Source organism: Erinaceus europaeus, chromosome 6 (genome assembly GCF_950295315.1).
Source record: "Erinaceus europaeus chromosome 6, mEriEur2.1, whole genome shotgun sequence".
Classification (NCBI taxonomy): Eukaryota; Metazoa; Chordata; class Mammalia; order Eulipotyphla; family Erinaceidae; genus Erinaceus; species Erinaceus europaeus.
In genome coordinates, this window is record NC_080167.1 from 22482055 (window position 1) to 22499629 (window position 17575).

General features: G+C 43.0%; 2 gene segments (V, D, J or C); both read left to right on the top strand.

Moving 5' to 3' along the window:
• Positions 1–17575, top strand: part of LOC103118610 (immunoglobulin lambda variable 8-61-like) — a 583882-nt gene that overhangs the window by 187273 nt on the left and 379034 nt on the right.
• LOC103118591 (immunoglobulin lambda-1 light chain-like) overlaps positions 4162–17575 on the top strand; it is a 397547-nt gene continuing 384133 nt past the window's right edge. Inside the window, 2 exon segments of the V gene segment in view lie at positions 4162–4240; positions 4353–4656. Coding sequence covers positions 4195–4240; positions 4353–4656 — 350 coding nt within the window.

Sequence of the window (17575 nt, forward strand, 5' to 3'; positions counted from 1 at the left end):
CATTTTATATTTATTTATTTATTTATTTATTCCCTTTTGTTGCCCTTGTTGTTTTATTGTTGTAGTTACTGATGTCGTCGCTGTTGGATAGGACAGAGAGAAATGGAGAGAGGAGGGGAAGACAGAGAGGAGGAGAGAAAGATAGACACCTGCAGACCTGCTTCACCACCTGTGAAGTGACTCCCCTGCAGGTGGGGAGCCAGGGCTTGAACCAGGATCCTTATGCCAGTCCTTGTGCTTTGTGCCAGCTGCACTTAACCCGCTGAGCTACAGCCCGACTCCCATGTTTATTCTTTTTACAGGTTCCTGGGCCCAGGCAGACCTGACTCAACCATCCTCAGTATCTGGAGCTCAGGGCAAAACTATCACCATCTCCTGTGCAGGAACCAGCAGTGATATTGGAAACTATAATGGAGTCTCTTGGTACCAAATGGAGCCAGACAAGCATCCCAAACTCCTGATTTATGATGTCAGTAACCGGGCCTCAGGGATCCCTGATCGCTTCTCTGGCTCCAAGTCAGGCAACACAGCCTCGCTTTCCATCTCTGGGCTGCAGCCTGAGGACGAGGCTGACTATCACTGTAGTTCATATGCAGGCAGTTACACTTTCCACAGTGGTGCATGTTCATGAGGAAGTGAGACAAGTACTTGCCCCATGCTCACAAGCTCCGTTCTTGCTCTGTGACTGCGTCCCAATCCCATCTAAAGGTGCTCATGCATATATGTCTTCCGAGGCTCATGTCTTACTCAGTTCTTCTCTATTCCCATAAAGATATCCCAGGGTGGTAAAAATAGGTCTCTTGGATAGTGCCCACTTTGCTGTGGGTTACACAACCCATATTCTAGTCCGTTTTTTAAGTTGAAGGAAGATTTGGTGCTGTAATTCTTTCATTCTTTCTGCCTTTTTGCCTTAATCTTAAAAAAAAAAGTTCTCATCAAGACATCCCTAAAATATATATGTTCTCTCATATTCTGAGGACAGTGATAGCTTTGTTCTACCCTTTGGAGTGACATTGGAATTTAAGTCACTTCTACCTATTCAATGACAGAAGAGAAGCACAGGTTCCTGTGTAGTGGTGTTTCCAGTGTCTTTGCAATTGTGAGTGATCACTGCTGTTGGGAATACAGAAATTTCTATTTCCCCCACTAATTTTCAGTGTATATCTGGTTTGAGTCTGCACTTGTCGACTAAATGAGTGTCCTTTGGAGGTAAAGTGTAGAGCATGTAATTTCCCCTGCACCAGTTTGGCCTCAAGAATCTATGTTTTACAAGTGATATTAGACTCCTCTTCAAAATATCTTACTTCACCACACCCATTTCAAAGTACCAATGTCCCTGTAACAACATCCTTTGGCCTACTCCCATCCTGCAAACCATCTTCTAAAGCAATCTACTTTAGCTGTTGAGATTCCAGGGTCTAGGAGGTTATTTCTATCTTTATTTATTTTAATTTTGGTATTATATTTATTTATTTATTGGCTAGAGACATCAATAAATCAAGGGGAAAGGGAGAGAGAGAGGGAGAGAGACAGAGAGATACCTGCAGCCCTGCTTCATCACTGGTGAAGCTTTCACCCTGCAGTTGGGGACAGGGGGCTTAAATCCAGGTCCTTGCACATCATAACATGTGGGCTCAACCAGGTGCACCTCAACCCAACCTCATTTATTTTTACCTTATTGTTGTGTATTGATAATAAGAATAAATATCAGGCAAAACATATTTGTGGAATAAAATCCCTAGTATAACATTCATAATAAATTTTTTGAATATAGCCATATCTCATGCAAAGGTAACACAATTCCATTACACCTACTCACATTCAGTGTTTTGAATATTTTATTTATTTTATCTAATGATAGAGGCATGACAGAGAGAGATGGAGGTTGGGAGAGAGAGAGAGAGAGAACAGACAAGAACACTGCTCAGGTCTGGTTTATGAAGATGCTGTCGATTAAACCAGGGTTTTCAGAAGCTCAGGCATGAAAGTCCTTTGCATAACCACTATGTATCCTTAACGTCGTTCCTTGTGCTTTGCGCCACCTGTGCTTAACCCACCGCGCTATTGCCCAACTCACAAGGATATGAATCTTCACTTTGTCCTTTCCAGGAAGAAAGCACAGCAGATTCTCACTTAGTTTTCAAGTTCTAAGTATTGGGAGAAGGTGGCACTCGCTGCTTTTCAAGTTTCTCTGAAATCTGAAATGGCTGCATTCTCATGAAGTAGGTCAGAAGCAAACGCTTTCTTGGCAAAAAGAGAGTTACACTCTAGAACTTTTAATAGAATCCTCATCTTAGGTAGTTACAAAGGACAGAAAGATCACTGTCTTGTAGGTTGCTTTCTAACACATTTCCAGCACTCTTCCCTTATAGCCTTACAATGCGTCTCTGTAAAGAACATCATGACCCTAAATAGCAGGGTGGGAACCGTACCTTCTTTTCCAGGAAGAAGGACAGCATGACCACAGCAAGTGCCCACTCAACATTTGTTTCATAAATAACTAAAGTTATGTAGCTGGTGTATAATCAGATGACATCACTGTTGGACTCCAATGGCTATGATTTTTCTGTCATTGTTTGTTTGTCATGTGCGAGGGCTCCACTGCTCTGGGTCAATTTTTTGAGAGAAAGAGACATTATAGCACCAAAGTTCCCTCAGTGCCTTGGGGACCAGGTCTAGAATCTAAGTTGTATACATGATAAAGTAGTCTCATTCTCATTCAAGTATTTTTGTCTTCTCAAAGCACTTGGACATAAATGCATAGCCTGGGTGGGCTTCATATCTTCTAATCTTCTACCACCTTTTTTTTTTTTTTTCCACTAGGGTTATTGCTGGGCTCGGTGCTGGCACTATGAATCCACTGTTTCTGGCAACTATTTTTTTTTCATTTTATTTGATAGGACAGAGAAAATGAGAGAGGATGGGAAGGTAGAGTGGGAGAGAGAAAGAAAGACACCTACACACTTACTTCACCACTTGTGAGCGTCCCACCTTGCAGGCGAGGAACCGGGGCCTCGAACCCAGGTTCTTGAGCAGATCCTTGTACTCAAGTATGGCGTGTGTTTAACTGGGTGCAGCACTACTTGACCCCCATCTTCCTGCTTATTAATATCTCATTATTAAACTTGCACAGTCCTTCTGTCCACCATCTCCCATTAGTAATGAACAATACCCAACATAGATATTTTTTTGTCTTCATTGCTCATGTTGAGAATCAGAGTTGAGCAAGGAATGTCATTTGCTACATTGAAAAGGACAGAATGGTGAGGGCCAGGTGCTGGTGCACCTGGTTGAACGTACATTGCACATTGTGATGCACGTAGGATGCAGGTTCAAGGCCCTGGTCCCCACCTGAAGGGAGAAATCTTCACAAGTGGTGAAGCAGGGCTGCGGGAATCTGTCTGTCTCCCTGTCTCTTTATCTCCCTCTCTCCTCTCAATTTCTGACTATCTTTAATAAGTAAATAAAGATAATAAAAAATTTAAAAAACAGTAAAAGAAAAGGGCAGAGTGGGATAAACCTTACTAGCAGCCAGACCTGCGTTCTAGTTTCTGAGCCATGTTGATCTAATAAAGTCCATTGCATTATCAGTGCATGAAGCTCCTGGTGGTGTGGACTAAATGTTCATGGAGTGACTGGTTGGTCATTTAATTGTGTGCTGAAGATAACTTCAGAAGGAAAAAGATGGTGGAGAAGGTCTTCCGCTGTGGAAAACAGACCACTGAATACCAAATAGCAGGTGTTTCCCCTTTGTGTGTGGCCGACTTTCTTCAGACTTGGGAGCGCCTGAGGGTGGGTGAGCACTAGGTGGTGCTGCAGACTGTGCCCCCCACCCTGGGAAAGCCTCAGATACAGCTCCATCAGAACAGAGATAGAGAAGGGCCCGGAGAAGCTCATTAACGTGAGGAAGATGAGCAGCTTTTTCTCCTTGATCAAACAGGTATGAGTAATTCAGTTCTTGTCCACAGAAAATACTAGTCAATGACTTACTCCCTCATCTACAATGTCCTGACCAGAGAGCACAATAGTCTAGAACCAAGGGTCTGGTAGAAGAGGGTGAGCAGAAGCAGATAGAGGAAGCAGATTTGCATAGAGGTGCCTCCCTCTTCAGAGGCTGGGAGATAGGATAAGAGAGTCTGTGAGGAGACCAGGGCTAGCGTGTGTCAGAAGTTAACAGTCCTAACAGTTTGCATCATGGCCTGGAATGTGCTTCTCTTCAGCCTCCTCACTCAGGGCACAGGTGAGGCTTGCAGGCAGGGAGTCTACGGGACATTTGAGCTCAACCTTGTCTCCTCCTCAGACTCACCCAGACCCAGCACTGACCTCATACTGTGCATTTGTTCTCTTTTCAGTTTCCTGGGCCCAGTCAGCCCTGACTCAACCGTCCTCAGTGTCTGGAGCTCAGGGAAAGACTGTCACCATCTCCTGTGCAGGAACCAGCAATGACATTGGAAGGTATAATGATGTCTCCTGGTACCAACAGGAGCCAGACAGGCGTCCCAAACTGCTGATTTATGATGTCAGTAACCGGGCCTCAGGGGTCCCTGATCGCTTCTCTGGCTCCAAGTCAGGCAACACAGCCTCGCTGACCATCTCTGGGTTGCAGCCTGAGGACGAGGCTGACTATCACTGTAGTTCATATGCAGGCAGTAACACTTCCCACAGTGGTGCATGTTCATGAGGAAGTGAGTCAAGAACTTGCCCCATGCTCAAAAACTCCTTTCTTGTTGTGTGAGTCCTTCCCAACCTATCTACTTGCAGAGAGAGTGCCCTGCTTTGGCCTGTATGTATCCCATGTTCAAGTGCAGCCCTTAAATTGAAGGAAGCTTTGGAGCAGTAGTCTCTTTTACTGTCTCTGCCTCTTTTCCTCCATCTTAAAAAGCGTTCAGGGGCCCAGAGGTGTTGCACCAGGTTAAGCACACATAGTACATAGTGTAAGGATCCTCACACAAGATTCGAGTACCCGGCTCCCCTCCTGCAGGAGGTTGCTTTACAAGTAGTGAAGAAGGTCTGCAGGTGTTCATATTTCCCTCTGTATCTTTCCCTTCCCTATCAATTTCTCTCTTTTCTATAAAAAAGAAAAAAGAAATGAAATGGCCACACGAAAAGTAGATTTTTAGTGCAAGCACTGAGCCCTAGCAATAGCTCTGGAGGAAAAAAAAAAAAAAAGGTTCAGACATGTTCCCATGAAGACATCCCCAAATATATATTTTCCCTCCTGTTCTGGGCACAGTGATAGCTTTTTTCTACCCTTTGGTGTGACATTAGAGTTTGAGACACTTCTACCTTTTCAATGACAGGAGAGAGGCACAGATTCCTGTGTGGTGGAGTTTCCAGTGTCCTTTGCAATTGTGAGTGATCACTGCTGTTGGGAATACAGAAATTTGCATTTCCCCACTACTTTTCAGTGTACATCTGGTTTGAGTTTGCACTAGTCCATTAGATATGTGTCTTTTAGATATAAAGTGTAGAGCGTGTAATTTCCCCTGCACCAGTTTGGCCCCAAGAATCTATGTTTAGAAGTGTTATTAGACTCCTCTCCAAATTATATTAGTACACCACACCCATTTCAAAGTACCAATGTCCCTCTAATAACATCCTTTGGCGTACTGCTATCCTGCAACCCCTCTTTTAAACCAATATACATTAGCCGTTGAGAGTCCAGGGTCAAGGAGGTTATTTTTATCTTTAATTTTTAAAATTTTGGTATTATCTTTATTTATTTATTGGTCAGAGACAGCAATAAATCAAGGAGAAGGGGGAGAGAGAGAGGGAGAGAGATAGAGAGATACCTGCAGTTCTGCCTCACCACTTGTGAAGCTTTTGCCCTGCAGGTGGAGACTGGAGGCTTGAATCCAGGTCCTTGAATATCACAACATGTGGACTCAACCAGGTGCACCTCCACCATACCCCAGTTATTTTTACCTTTTTGTTGTGTATTGATAATAAGAATAAATATCAGGCAAAACATATTTGTGGAATAAAATCCCTAGTATAACATTCATAATAAATTTTGTTAATATAGCCATATCTCATGCCGAGGGAACACACTTCCATGAATCATCTAGTCCAATTCAGTGTTTTGAGTATTCATTTATTTTATCTAATGATAAAGGCATGCCAGAGAGAGATGGAGGGAGGGAGAGAGAGATAGAGAGAGTAGACAAGAACACTGCTCATGTCTGGTTTATGAAGATGCTGTCGATTAAACCTGGTTGGTCAGAACCCCAGGCATTAAATTCCTTTGCATAATCACTATGTTCTCTCTATTCTTCCCTCTACAATTCATGTTTAATGACATATTGGCTACAGTCCATTTTCTCCTGTTGAGAATAAGAAGATGAGAATGAGCACCTAATTTGTTCCATCATGTTGATCATTATTAAATCACTCATAAAAAATAAAAATAAGTTGAAAAATAAGGAAACACAAATCAGCAGTTGGACTGGGTTTGGTGTACTGCATCAAAGTAAAAGACTAGGTTGGGGGATGTTTTAGTTCCTTGAACATGGTGGCAGAGCAGGACCTAGAGGGGTTGAATTGTTATGAGGAAAACTGAGAAGTATTATACATGTACAAATAATTATATTATACTGTTGACTGTTTATTCCCTATAAGGAAAATTAATAAACAAACAACAGGATTTGACTTTAAAAAATATTTATTTATTCCCTTTTGTTGTCCTTGTTATTTTATTGTTGTAGTTATTAATTGCCATTGTTGTTGGCTAGGACAGAGAAAAATGGAGAGAGGAGGGGAAGACAGAGGGGGAGAGAAAGACAGACACCTGCACACTTACTTCACCAATGTGAGGGTTTCCATTGCAGGTGAGGAACCGGGCCATTGAACCCAGGTCCTTGAGTAGATCCTTGGGCTCAGTTATTATGTGTGTTTAACTGTGTGCACTACTGCTTGGCCCCCAGCTTCCTGCTTATTAATATCTTGTTATTAAACTTGCACAGTCCTTCTGCCAAAAATCTCCCAGTAGAAATGTACAATACCTAAAATATTTTTGGTTTTCATTACTTACGTTGACAATCAGAGTGGAGAAAGGAATGTCATTCGCTACATTGAATAGGACAGAACAGTGAGGATCAGGTGGGGGTGCACCTGGTTGAATGTACATGGTACAGTGTGATAGGATGCAGGTTCAAGGCCCTGGTTCCCACCTGAAGGGGGAAATCTTCACAAGTGGTGAAGCAGGGCTGCAGGTATCTGTCTGTCTCTCTTTCTCTCTAACTCCCTCTCTCCTCTCAAAGTCTGACTATCTTTAATAAGTAAATAAAGATAATAAAAAAATTTAAAAAACAGTAAAAGAAAAGGACAGAGTGGGATAGACCTTACTAGCAGCAAAGCCTGTGTTCTAGTTTCTGAGCCATGTTGATCTAATAAAGTTCATTCCACAATCAGTGCATGAAGCTCCTGGAGGTGTGGACTAAATGTTCATGGAGTGACTGGTTGGTCATTTAATTGTGTGCTGAAGTTAACTTCAGAAGGAAAAAGATGGTGGAGAAGGTCTTCAGTTGTGGAAAACAGTCCAACGAATACCAAATAGCAGGTGTTTCCCCTTTGTGTGTGGCCAACTTTCTTCAGACTTGGGAGTGCCTGAGGGTGGGTGAGCACGAGGTGGTGCCGCAGACTGTGACCCCCACCCTGGGAAGGTCTCAGATACAGCTCCATCAGAACAGAGATAGAGAAGGACCTAGAGAAGCTCATTAACGTGAGGAAGATGAGCAGCTTTTTCTCCTTGATATAACAGGTATGAATACTTCAGTTCTTGTCCACAGAAAATACTAGTCAATGACTTACTCCCTCATCTACAATGTCCTGACCAGAGAGCACAATAGTCTAGAACCAAGGGGCTGTTAGAAGAGGGTGAGCAGAAGCAGATAGAGGAAGCAGATTTGCATAGAGGTGCCTCCCTCTTCAGGCTGGGAGACAGGATAAGAGAGTCTGTGAGGAGACCAGGGCTAGCGTGTGTTAGAAGGTAACAGTCTTAACAGTTTGCATCATGGCCTGGAATGTGCTTCTCTTCAGCCTCCTCACTCAGGGCACAGGTGAGGCTTGCAGGGAGGAATCCTAAGGGATGCTTGAACTTAACCTTGTCTCCTCCTCAGCTTCACCCAGACCCAGCACTGACCTCATATTTTGCATTTGTTCTCTTTTCAGGATCCTGGGCCCAGTCATCCCTGACTCAACCGTCCTCAGTGTCTGGAGTTCAGGGAAAGACTGTCACCATCTCCTGTTCGTGAACCAGCAATGACATTGGAATTTATGACTATGTCTCCTGGTACCAACAGGAGCCAGACAAGCATCCCAAACTCCTGATTTATTATGTCAGTTACTGGGCCTCAGGGGTCCTTGATCGCTTCTCTGGCTCCAAGTCAGGCAACATTGCCTCCATGACCATCTCTGGGCTGCAGCCCGAGGATGAGGCTGATTATTACTGTAGTTCATATACTAGTAGTAGCACTTTCCACTGTGGCGCACGTTCATGAGGAAGTGAGACAAGAACTTACCCCATGCTCAAAAACTCCTTTCTTGCTGTGAGTCCTTCCCAACCTATCCACTTGCAGAGTGCCCAGCTTTGGCCTATATGTAACCCATGTTCAAGTCCAGCCCTTAAACTGAAGGAAGCTTTGGAGCTGTAGTCTCTTTTACTCTCTCTGCCTCTTTTCCTCCACCTTAAAAAGCTTTCAGGGTCACAGAGTTGGTGCACCAGGTTAAGCACACCATAGTACAAAGTGCAAGGACCTGCACTTAAGATTATAGTCCCTGGCTCTCCACCTGCAGGAGGTTGCTTTACAAGTAGTGCAGAAGGTCTGCAGGTGTCCATCTTTCCCTCTCTATTTTCCCCTCCCATATCAATTTCTCTGTTTTATAAAAAAATCTAAATAAATAGAATGGCCACAGGAGAAGTGGATTCATAGTGCAAGCACCGAGCCCCAGCAATAAGCCTGCAATAGAAACATTGTTGTTCTGACCCTGTTCTCATGAAGATATCCCCCCCAATATTTTTCCTCCTATTCTGGTGACAGTGATAGCTTTTTTTCTATCCTTTGGTGTGACATTAGAATTTAAGAAACCCCTACCTATTCAATGACAGAAGAAAGGCAAAGATTCCTGTGCAGAGGAATTTCCAGTGTCCTTTGCAGTTGTGAGTGATCACTGCTGTTGGGAATACAGAAATTTGCATTTCCCCACTACTTTTCGGTATATATCTGGTTTGAGTCTGCACTTGTCCATTAGATGTGTGTCCTTTGGAAATAAAGTGTAGAGCGTGTAATTTCCCCTGCACCAGTTTGGCCCCAAGAATCTATGTTTTAGGAGTGATATTAGACTCCTCTTCAAAATATCTTACTACAGCACACCCATTTCAAAGTACGAATATCCCTCTAACAACATCCTTAGGCCTACTCCCATCCTGCAACCCCTCTTTTAAACCAATCTGCTTTAGCTGTTGAGATCCAGGGTCTAGCTGGTTATTTTTATGTTTAAATTTTTTAGATTTTGCTATCATCTTTATTTATTTATTGGCTAGATATAGCAATAATCAAGTGGAAGGGGGAGAGAGATAGAAAGAGACAGAGAGATACCTGTAGCCCTGCTTCACCACTTGTGAAGCTTTTTCCCTGCAGGTGGAGACTGGAGTCTTGAATCCAGGTCCTTGCACATCATAACATGTGGGCTCAACCAGGTGCACCTCAACCCAACCCCAATAATTTTTACCTTATTGTTGTGTATTGACAATAAGAATAAATATCAGGCAAAACATATTTGTGGAATAAAATTCCTAGCATATCATTCATAATAAATTTTGTTAATATAGCCATATCTCATGCCAGGTAACACATTTCCATTAGTTATCTACTCACATTCAGTGTTTATTTATTTATTTTATCTAACGGTAGAGGCATGACAGAGAGAGATGGAGGGAGGGGGAGAGAAATAGAGAAGAACACTTGCTGAGGTCTGGTTTATGAAGATGCTGTCAATTAAACCTGGGTTTTCAGAACCTCCTTGGTGTCGCCGCTAGGACCCCCTTATTGACTGGCCTACTAAAGGCAGACAATCCTACCGTTTCCAGAAGATGTGGTCAGAGCTCAAGCCACTAGCAGCTTCTCAGTCCGCCATCTTCTGGGAACCTCCTGTAGTGTGTGTTTTTAACCAGGTCCACAACTGTCTGGCCCCAATAAAGTAATCTCTGTTATCTTCCCTCTACCATTCATGATTAATGACATATTGACTACAGTCCGCTTTCTCATGTTGTGAATAAGAAAATAAGAACGAGTACCTCATTTGTTCCATCATGTTGGTTATTATGAAATCACTCATAAAAAATAAAAAGAAGTTGAAAAATAAGAAAAACAAAGCAGAAGTTGGACTGGGTTTGGTGTATTGCACCAAAGGAAAAGATTCTGAGGTTGAGGGGATGTTTGAGGTCCTGGAACATGGTCGCAGCGCAGGTCCTAGAGTGGGTTGAATTGTTATGTGGAAAACTGAGAAATATTACACATGTACAGATAATTATATTTTACTGTTGACTGTTCATCCCCAATAAGGAAAATAAATACATAAATAACAGGATGAATTTTAAAAAAAATATTTATTTATTCTCTTTTATTGTCCTTTTTGTTTTATTGTTGTAGTTATTATTTGTCATTGTTGTTAGATAGGACAGGGAGAAATGGAGATAGGAGGGGGAGAAAGATAGAAAGACAGATAGACACCTGTAGACCTGCTTCACTGCCTGTGAAGCGACCCCCGTAGGTGGGGAGCTGGTGGCTTGAACCGGGATACTTAATGCACTTGCTACTTTTCAAGTTTCTCTGAAATCTGAAATGGCTGTATTCTCATGAAGTAGGTCAGAAGCAAACTCTTTCTTGGCAAAAAGAGAGTTACACTCTAGAACTTTTAATAGAATCCTCTGTCGGCTGTGACGCAGAGGAGAGAGAGGAGATCTGGAGCAGAGAGGGAACACAATTCTTTATTTGCTAGGGCACCTCAGAGTTGATGAGAGCGCAGCTATTCAGGCCACATGGAGCTAGCCAAAATGGCTGCCTCGCACAGCAACCTTCCCTACATCTAATCACTGAAGTGAAAAGCGGACAAGAGAGTGGGGAAGAGAGAGAGGGGCAGAAGAAGAAGGGCTTTATAGCGCAAAAATCAGGAGTGAGGAGCTGGGACAGGATTGGTTGGGAAGGGCACTTTGAGAATATCATATTAACTCTCGCGGGAACTGGCACTAGCCTGAGGGGACAACATGGCGGAACAGGTGCTCCAAGAATGTTCCAACTCTCACAGGAACTGGCACTAGCCTGAGGGACATCTGCACAGCAATCTTCATCTGAGATAGCTACAAAGGACAGAAAATCACTGTCTTGTAGGTTGCTTTCTAACACATTTCCAACACTCTTCACTTATAGCCTTACAATACGTCTCTGTAAAGAACATCATGACCCTAAGTAGCAAGGTAAGAATCATACCTTCTTTACCAGGAAGAAGGAAAGCTTGACCACAGCAAGTGCCCACTCACCATTTGTTTCATCAATAACTAAAGTTATGTAGCTGGTGTATAATAAAATGACATCAATGTTGGACTCCAAACAGCTATGATTTTTCTGTCCTTGTTTGTTTTTCTGTCATGTGGGAGGGCTCCAGTGCTCCAGGTCAGTATTTCAGAGAAAGAGAGAGACATTATATAGCACCAACGTTCCCTCAGTGCCTTGGGGACCAGGTCTAGGATCTAAGTTGTATACATGATAAAGTAGTCTCATTCTCAAGTATTTTTGTCATCTCAAAGCACTTGGACATAAATCCATAGGCTGGGTGGGCTTCATATCTTCTATCCATTTTTTTTTTGCCCCCAGGGTTATTGCTGGGCTCGGTGCTGGCACCATGAATCCACTGCTTCTGGCAACTATTTTTTCCATTTTATTTGATAGGACAGAGAGAAACTGAAGGAGGAGGGGAAGGTAGAGTATGAGAGAGAAAGAAAGACACCTGCACACTTACTTCATCACTTGTGAGGATCCCCCTTTGCAGGTGAGGAACTGGGGCCTTGAACCCAGGCTCTTGAGCAGATCCTTGTGCTCAAGTATGATGTGTGTTTAACTGGGTTCACTTTCACTACTGCTTGGCCCCCAGCTTCATGCTTATTAATATCTCTTTATTGAACTTGCACAGTCCTTCTGCCAATCATCTCCCAGTAGAAATGTACAATACCTAACATTTTTTTTTTGTTTTCATTGCTTATGTTGAGAATCAGAGTTGAGAAAGGAATGTCATTTGCTACATTGAAAAGGACAGAACAGTGAGGGCCAGGTGGTGGTGCACCTGGTTGACCGTACATGGCACAGCGTGATAGGATGCAGGTTCAAGGCCCTGGTCCCCACCTGAAGGGGGAAATCTTCACAAGTGGTGAAGCAGGGCTGCAGGTATCTGTCTGTCTCTCTTTCTCTCTATCACTCTATCTCCTTTCAAAGTATGACTATCTTTTATAAGTAAATAAAGATAATAAAAAATTTAAAAACCAGTAAAAGAAAAGGGCAGAGTGGGATAGACCTTACTAGCAGCCAAGCCTGCGTTCTAGTTTCTGAGCCATGTTGACTAAATAAATTCCATTGCACAATCAGTGCATGAAGCTCCTGGAGGTGTGGACTAAATGTTCATGGAGTGACTGGTTGGTCATTTAATTGGGTGCTGAAGATAACTTCAGAAGGAAAAAGATGGTGGAGAAGGTCTTCAGCTGTGGAAAACAGACCACTGAATACCAAATAGCAGGTGTTTCCCCTTTGTGTGTGGCCAACTTTCTTCAGACTTGGGAGTGCCTGAGGGTGGGTGAGCACGAGGTGGTACTGACTGTGTCCCCCACTCTGGGAAGGTCTCAGACACAACTCCATCAGAACAGAGATAGAGAAGGACCCGGAGAAGCTCATTAACTTGAGGAAGATGAGCAGCTTTTTCTCCTGATGGAACAGGTATGAATACTTCAGTTCTTGTCCACAGAAAATACTAGTCAATGACTTACTCCCTCATCTACAATGTCCTGACCAGAGAGCAGAATAGTCTAGAACAAAGGGGCTGTTAGAAGAGGGTGAGCAGAAGCAGATAGAGGAAGCAGATTTGCATAGAGGTGCCTCCCTCTTCAGAGGCTGGGAGACAGGATAAGAGAGTCTGTGAGGAGACCAGGGCTAGCGTGTGTCAGAAGTTAACAGTCTTAACAGTTTGCATCATGGCCTGGAATGTGCTTCTCTTCAGCCTCCTCACTCAGGGCACAGGTGAGGTTTGCAGGGAGGGAGTCTACAGGACATTTGAGCTCAACCTTGTCTCCTCCTCAGCTTCACCCAGACCCAGCACTGACCTCATACTGTGCATTTGTTCTCTTTTCAGGATCCTGGGCCCAGTCAACCCTGACTCAACCATCCTCAGTGTCTGGAGCTCAGGGAAAGACTGTCACCATCTCCTGTGCAGGAACCAGCAGTGACGTTGGAGGTTATAATGCTGTCTCCTGGTACCAACAGGAGCCAGACAAGCATCCCAAACTGCTGATTTATGATGTCAGTAACCGGGCCTCAGGGATCCCTGATCGCTTCTCTGGCTCCAAGTCAGGCAACACTGCCTCCCTGTCAATCTCTGGGCTGCAGCCTGAGGATGAGGCTGATTATTACTGTAGTTCATATACAAGTAGTAATACTTTCCATAGTGGTCCATGCTCATGAGGAAGTGAGACAAGAACTTGCCCCATGATCACAAGCTCATCTCTTGTTCTGTGCATCCTTCCCAACTCCATCCTCTTGCAGAGTGCCCTGCTTTGGCCTGTATGTAACCCATGATGAAGTCCAGACCTTAAATTAAAGGAAGCTTTGGAGCTGTAGTCTCTTTTACTCTCTCTGCCTCTTTTCTTCCACCTTAAAAAGCTTTCAGAGTCCCAGAGGTGGTGCACCAGGTTAAGCACGCATAATATATAGTGCATGGACCTGCATGGAAGATTCTAATCCCTGGCTCTCCACCTGCAGGAGGTTGTTTTACAAGTAGTGAAGATGGTATTCAGGTGTCCATATTTCCCTCTGTATCTTCCCCTCCACTATGAATTTCTCTCTGTTCTATAAAAAAAAAATTTAAAAAATGACCACAGGAGAAGTGGATTAAAAATTTTTTTTAATTTAAGAAAGGATTAATTAACAAAACCATAGGGTAGGAGGGGTACAACTCCACACAATTCCCAACACCCAATCTCCATATCCCACCCCCTATCCTGATAGCTTTCCCATTCTCTATCTCTCTGGGAGCATGGACCCAGGGTCATTGAGGGTTGCAGAAGGTAGGAGGTCTGGCTTCTGTAATTGCTTCCCTGCTGAACATGGGTGTTGACTGGTCAGTCCATACTCCCAGTCTGCCTCTCTCTTTCCCTAGTAGGGTGTGTCTCTGGGGAAGCTGAGCTCCAGGACACATTGGTGGGGTCTTCAATCCAGGGAAGCCTGGCTAGCATCCTGATGGCATCTGGAACCTGGTGATTGAAAAGAGAGTTAACATACAAAGCCAAACAAATTGTTGAGCAATCATGGACTCAAAGCTTGGAATAGTGGAGAGGAAGTGTTAGGGGGGTACTCACTGCAAACTGTAGTGTACTTCTGCTTTCAGGTATATATTTTGCTGTAGTGTATGAATACGTGTGAACATAAGCTCTCTCTCTCACAGAAACTGGTGTATATCTAGATTTTGGGACTTTGTTAGAAAGTGAACCACCTGAGATGAAATTAGAGTGTTCTATAAAAGGAAAGGTCTCACCCGAGTAATGAAGCTGAAGGGTTGTCATTCCACACGTGAAGTCTCTGGACACAGTCTGAGGTGAAGCATGTTGAGGTGGCAATCGTTGCGTTGGTTAGGTTGTGATCGGCGGATGCAATCTTATTTGATATGGATTGGGAGAAGCATACGGGAAAGTGGGCCCTATCCAAGGGTTCCAGGACTGGGGGAAGAAGGGGCTCTATATTGGAGATGTGAGGTTCCTGCTGTCTTAGGGTTCAAAAAGACAATCGATAGATAATGTTATCATCACATTATTTGTTAATTGGGTTAACTTTGAAAAGTCCTTTTGTTAGGGTTTGCTGTACAGTACCCAGTATCTTGTATATAGCTGTGCTATTGGATGCTTCTAATCTACTTGCTCTAGGCTTTTGAGAGAGTCCGCATATCAAATACACAGCCTATATATTAAAAAGTTTCAGTTTGTGTTTGAAAAACTTTGAGACATACAATTGATTTTTCCCCCTCAAATTAATTAACTAGTGATTTATATGTCTACATTTTGCTAGGAGTGTACATAAACACCATTCCCACCACCAAAAGACTGTGACCCATCTCTCCCACCCACTCCCGCCCCCCTCTGGCCCAGGAAGCTGCATGTCTACCCCTCACCACAGGGCTTTTACTTTGGTGCCCTACTTACAATTTGGTCAGGTCCTGCTTTTAGTTTCCCTTTCAGATCTTCTTAGTCAACTTCTGTTGATGAGTGGGATCATCTCATACTCATCTTTATCTTTCTGACTTAGCTCACTTAACATAATTCCTTCTAGCTCTGTCCAAGATGGGTCAGAGAAGGTGGGTTCATTGTTCTTGATAGCTGCATAGTATTCCATTGTGTATATATACCAAAGGATTAAATGGACCCAAAGCATTAAATGGAAAAAGGAGGCTCTCTTCAATAAATGGTGCTCGGAAAACTGGGTTGTAACATGCAGAAGAATGAGATGGAATCACTTTATCTCACCAGAAACAAAAATCAACTCCAAATTGATCAAAGACCTAGATGTCAGTCCAGAAACAATCAAATACTTAGAGGAAAAAATTGGTAAAACACTTTCCCACCTACACCTCAAGGATATCTTTGATGAATCAAACCCAACTGCAAGGAAGACTAAAGCAGAAACAAACCAATCGGACTACATCAAATTGAAAAGCTTCTGCACATCCAAAGAAACTATTAAACAAACAGAGAGACCCCTCACAGAATGGGAGAAGATCTTCACATGCCCTACATCAGACAAGAAATTGATCACCAAAATATATAAAGAGCTCAGCAAACTTAGCACCAAAAAAGCAAATGACTCCAACCAAAAATGGGCAGAGGATATGAACAAAACATTCACTACAGAGGAGATCCAAAAGGCTAACAAACATATGAAAAACTGCTCTAGGTCACTGATTGTCAGAGAAATGCAAATTAAGACAACACTAAGATACCACCTCACTCCTGTAAGAATGGCATACATCAAAAAGGACAGCAGCAACAAATGCTGGAGAGGATGTGGGGACAGAGGAACCCTTTTACATTGCTGGTGGGAATGTAAATTGGTACAGCCTCTGTGGAGAGCAATTTGGAAAACTCTCAGAAGGCTAGACATGGACCTTCCATATGATCCAGTAATTCCTCTCCTGGGGTTATACCCCAAGGACTCCATAACACCCAACCAAAAAGAGGTGTGTACTGCTATGTTCATAGCAGCACAGTTCATAATAGCTAAAACCTGGAAGCAACCCAGGTGCCCAACAACAGATGAGTGACTGAGAAGTGGATTTGTAGTGCAAGCACTGAGCCCCAGCAATAACCATGGAGGAAAAAAAAGTGTTCAGACCCTGTTCTCATGAAGACATCCCCCAAATATATATATTTTCCCTCTTGTTCTGGGGACAGTGATAGCTTTGTTCTAACCTTTCATGTGACATTGGAATTTAAGACACTTCTACCTATTCAATGACAGAAGATTGGCACAGATTCTTGTGTGGTGGAGTTTCCAGTGTCCTTTGTAATTGTGAGTGATCACTACTGTTGGGAATACAGAAATTTGCATTTCCCCACTACATTTCAGTGTATATCTGGTTTGAGTCTGCACTTGTCCATTAGATGTGTGTCTTTGGGAGATAAAGTGTAAAGCGTGTAATTTCCCCTGCACCAGTTTGGCCTCAAGAATCTACGTTTTAGGAGTGATATTAGATTCCTCTTCAAAATATTCTACTATACCACACACATTTCAAAGTACCAATGTCCCTCTAACAGTATCCTTTGGTCTACTCCCATCCTGCAACCCCTCTTTTAAGCCAATATACTTTAGCTGTTGAGAGTCCAGGGTCTAGGAGGTTATTTTTATCTTTAATTTTTAAAATTTTGGTATTATCTTTATTTATTTATTGGCCAGAGACTGCAATAAATCAAGGAAAAGGGGCAGAGAGGGACAGAGACAGAGAGATACCTGCAATCCTGCCTCATCACTTGTGAAGCTTTTGCCCTGCAGGTGGAGACTGGAGGCTTGAATCCAGGTCCTTGAATATCATAACATGTGGACTCAACCAGGTGCACCTCCACCAAACCTCAGTTATTTTTACCTTTTTGTTGTGTATTGATAATAAGAATAAATATCAGGCAAAACATATTTGGAATAAAATCCCTAGTATAACATTCATAATAAATTTTGTTATTATAGCCATATCTCATGGAAGTAACACACTTCAGAACCCCAGGCATTAAATTCCTTTGCATAATCACTATGTATCTCTCTATTCTTCCCTCTACCAT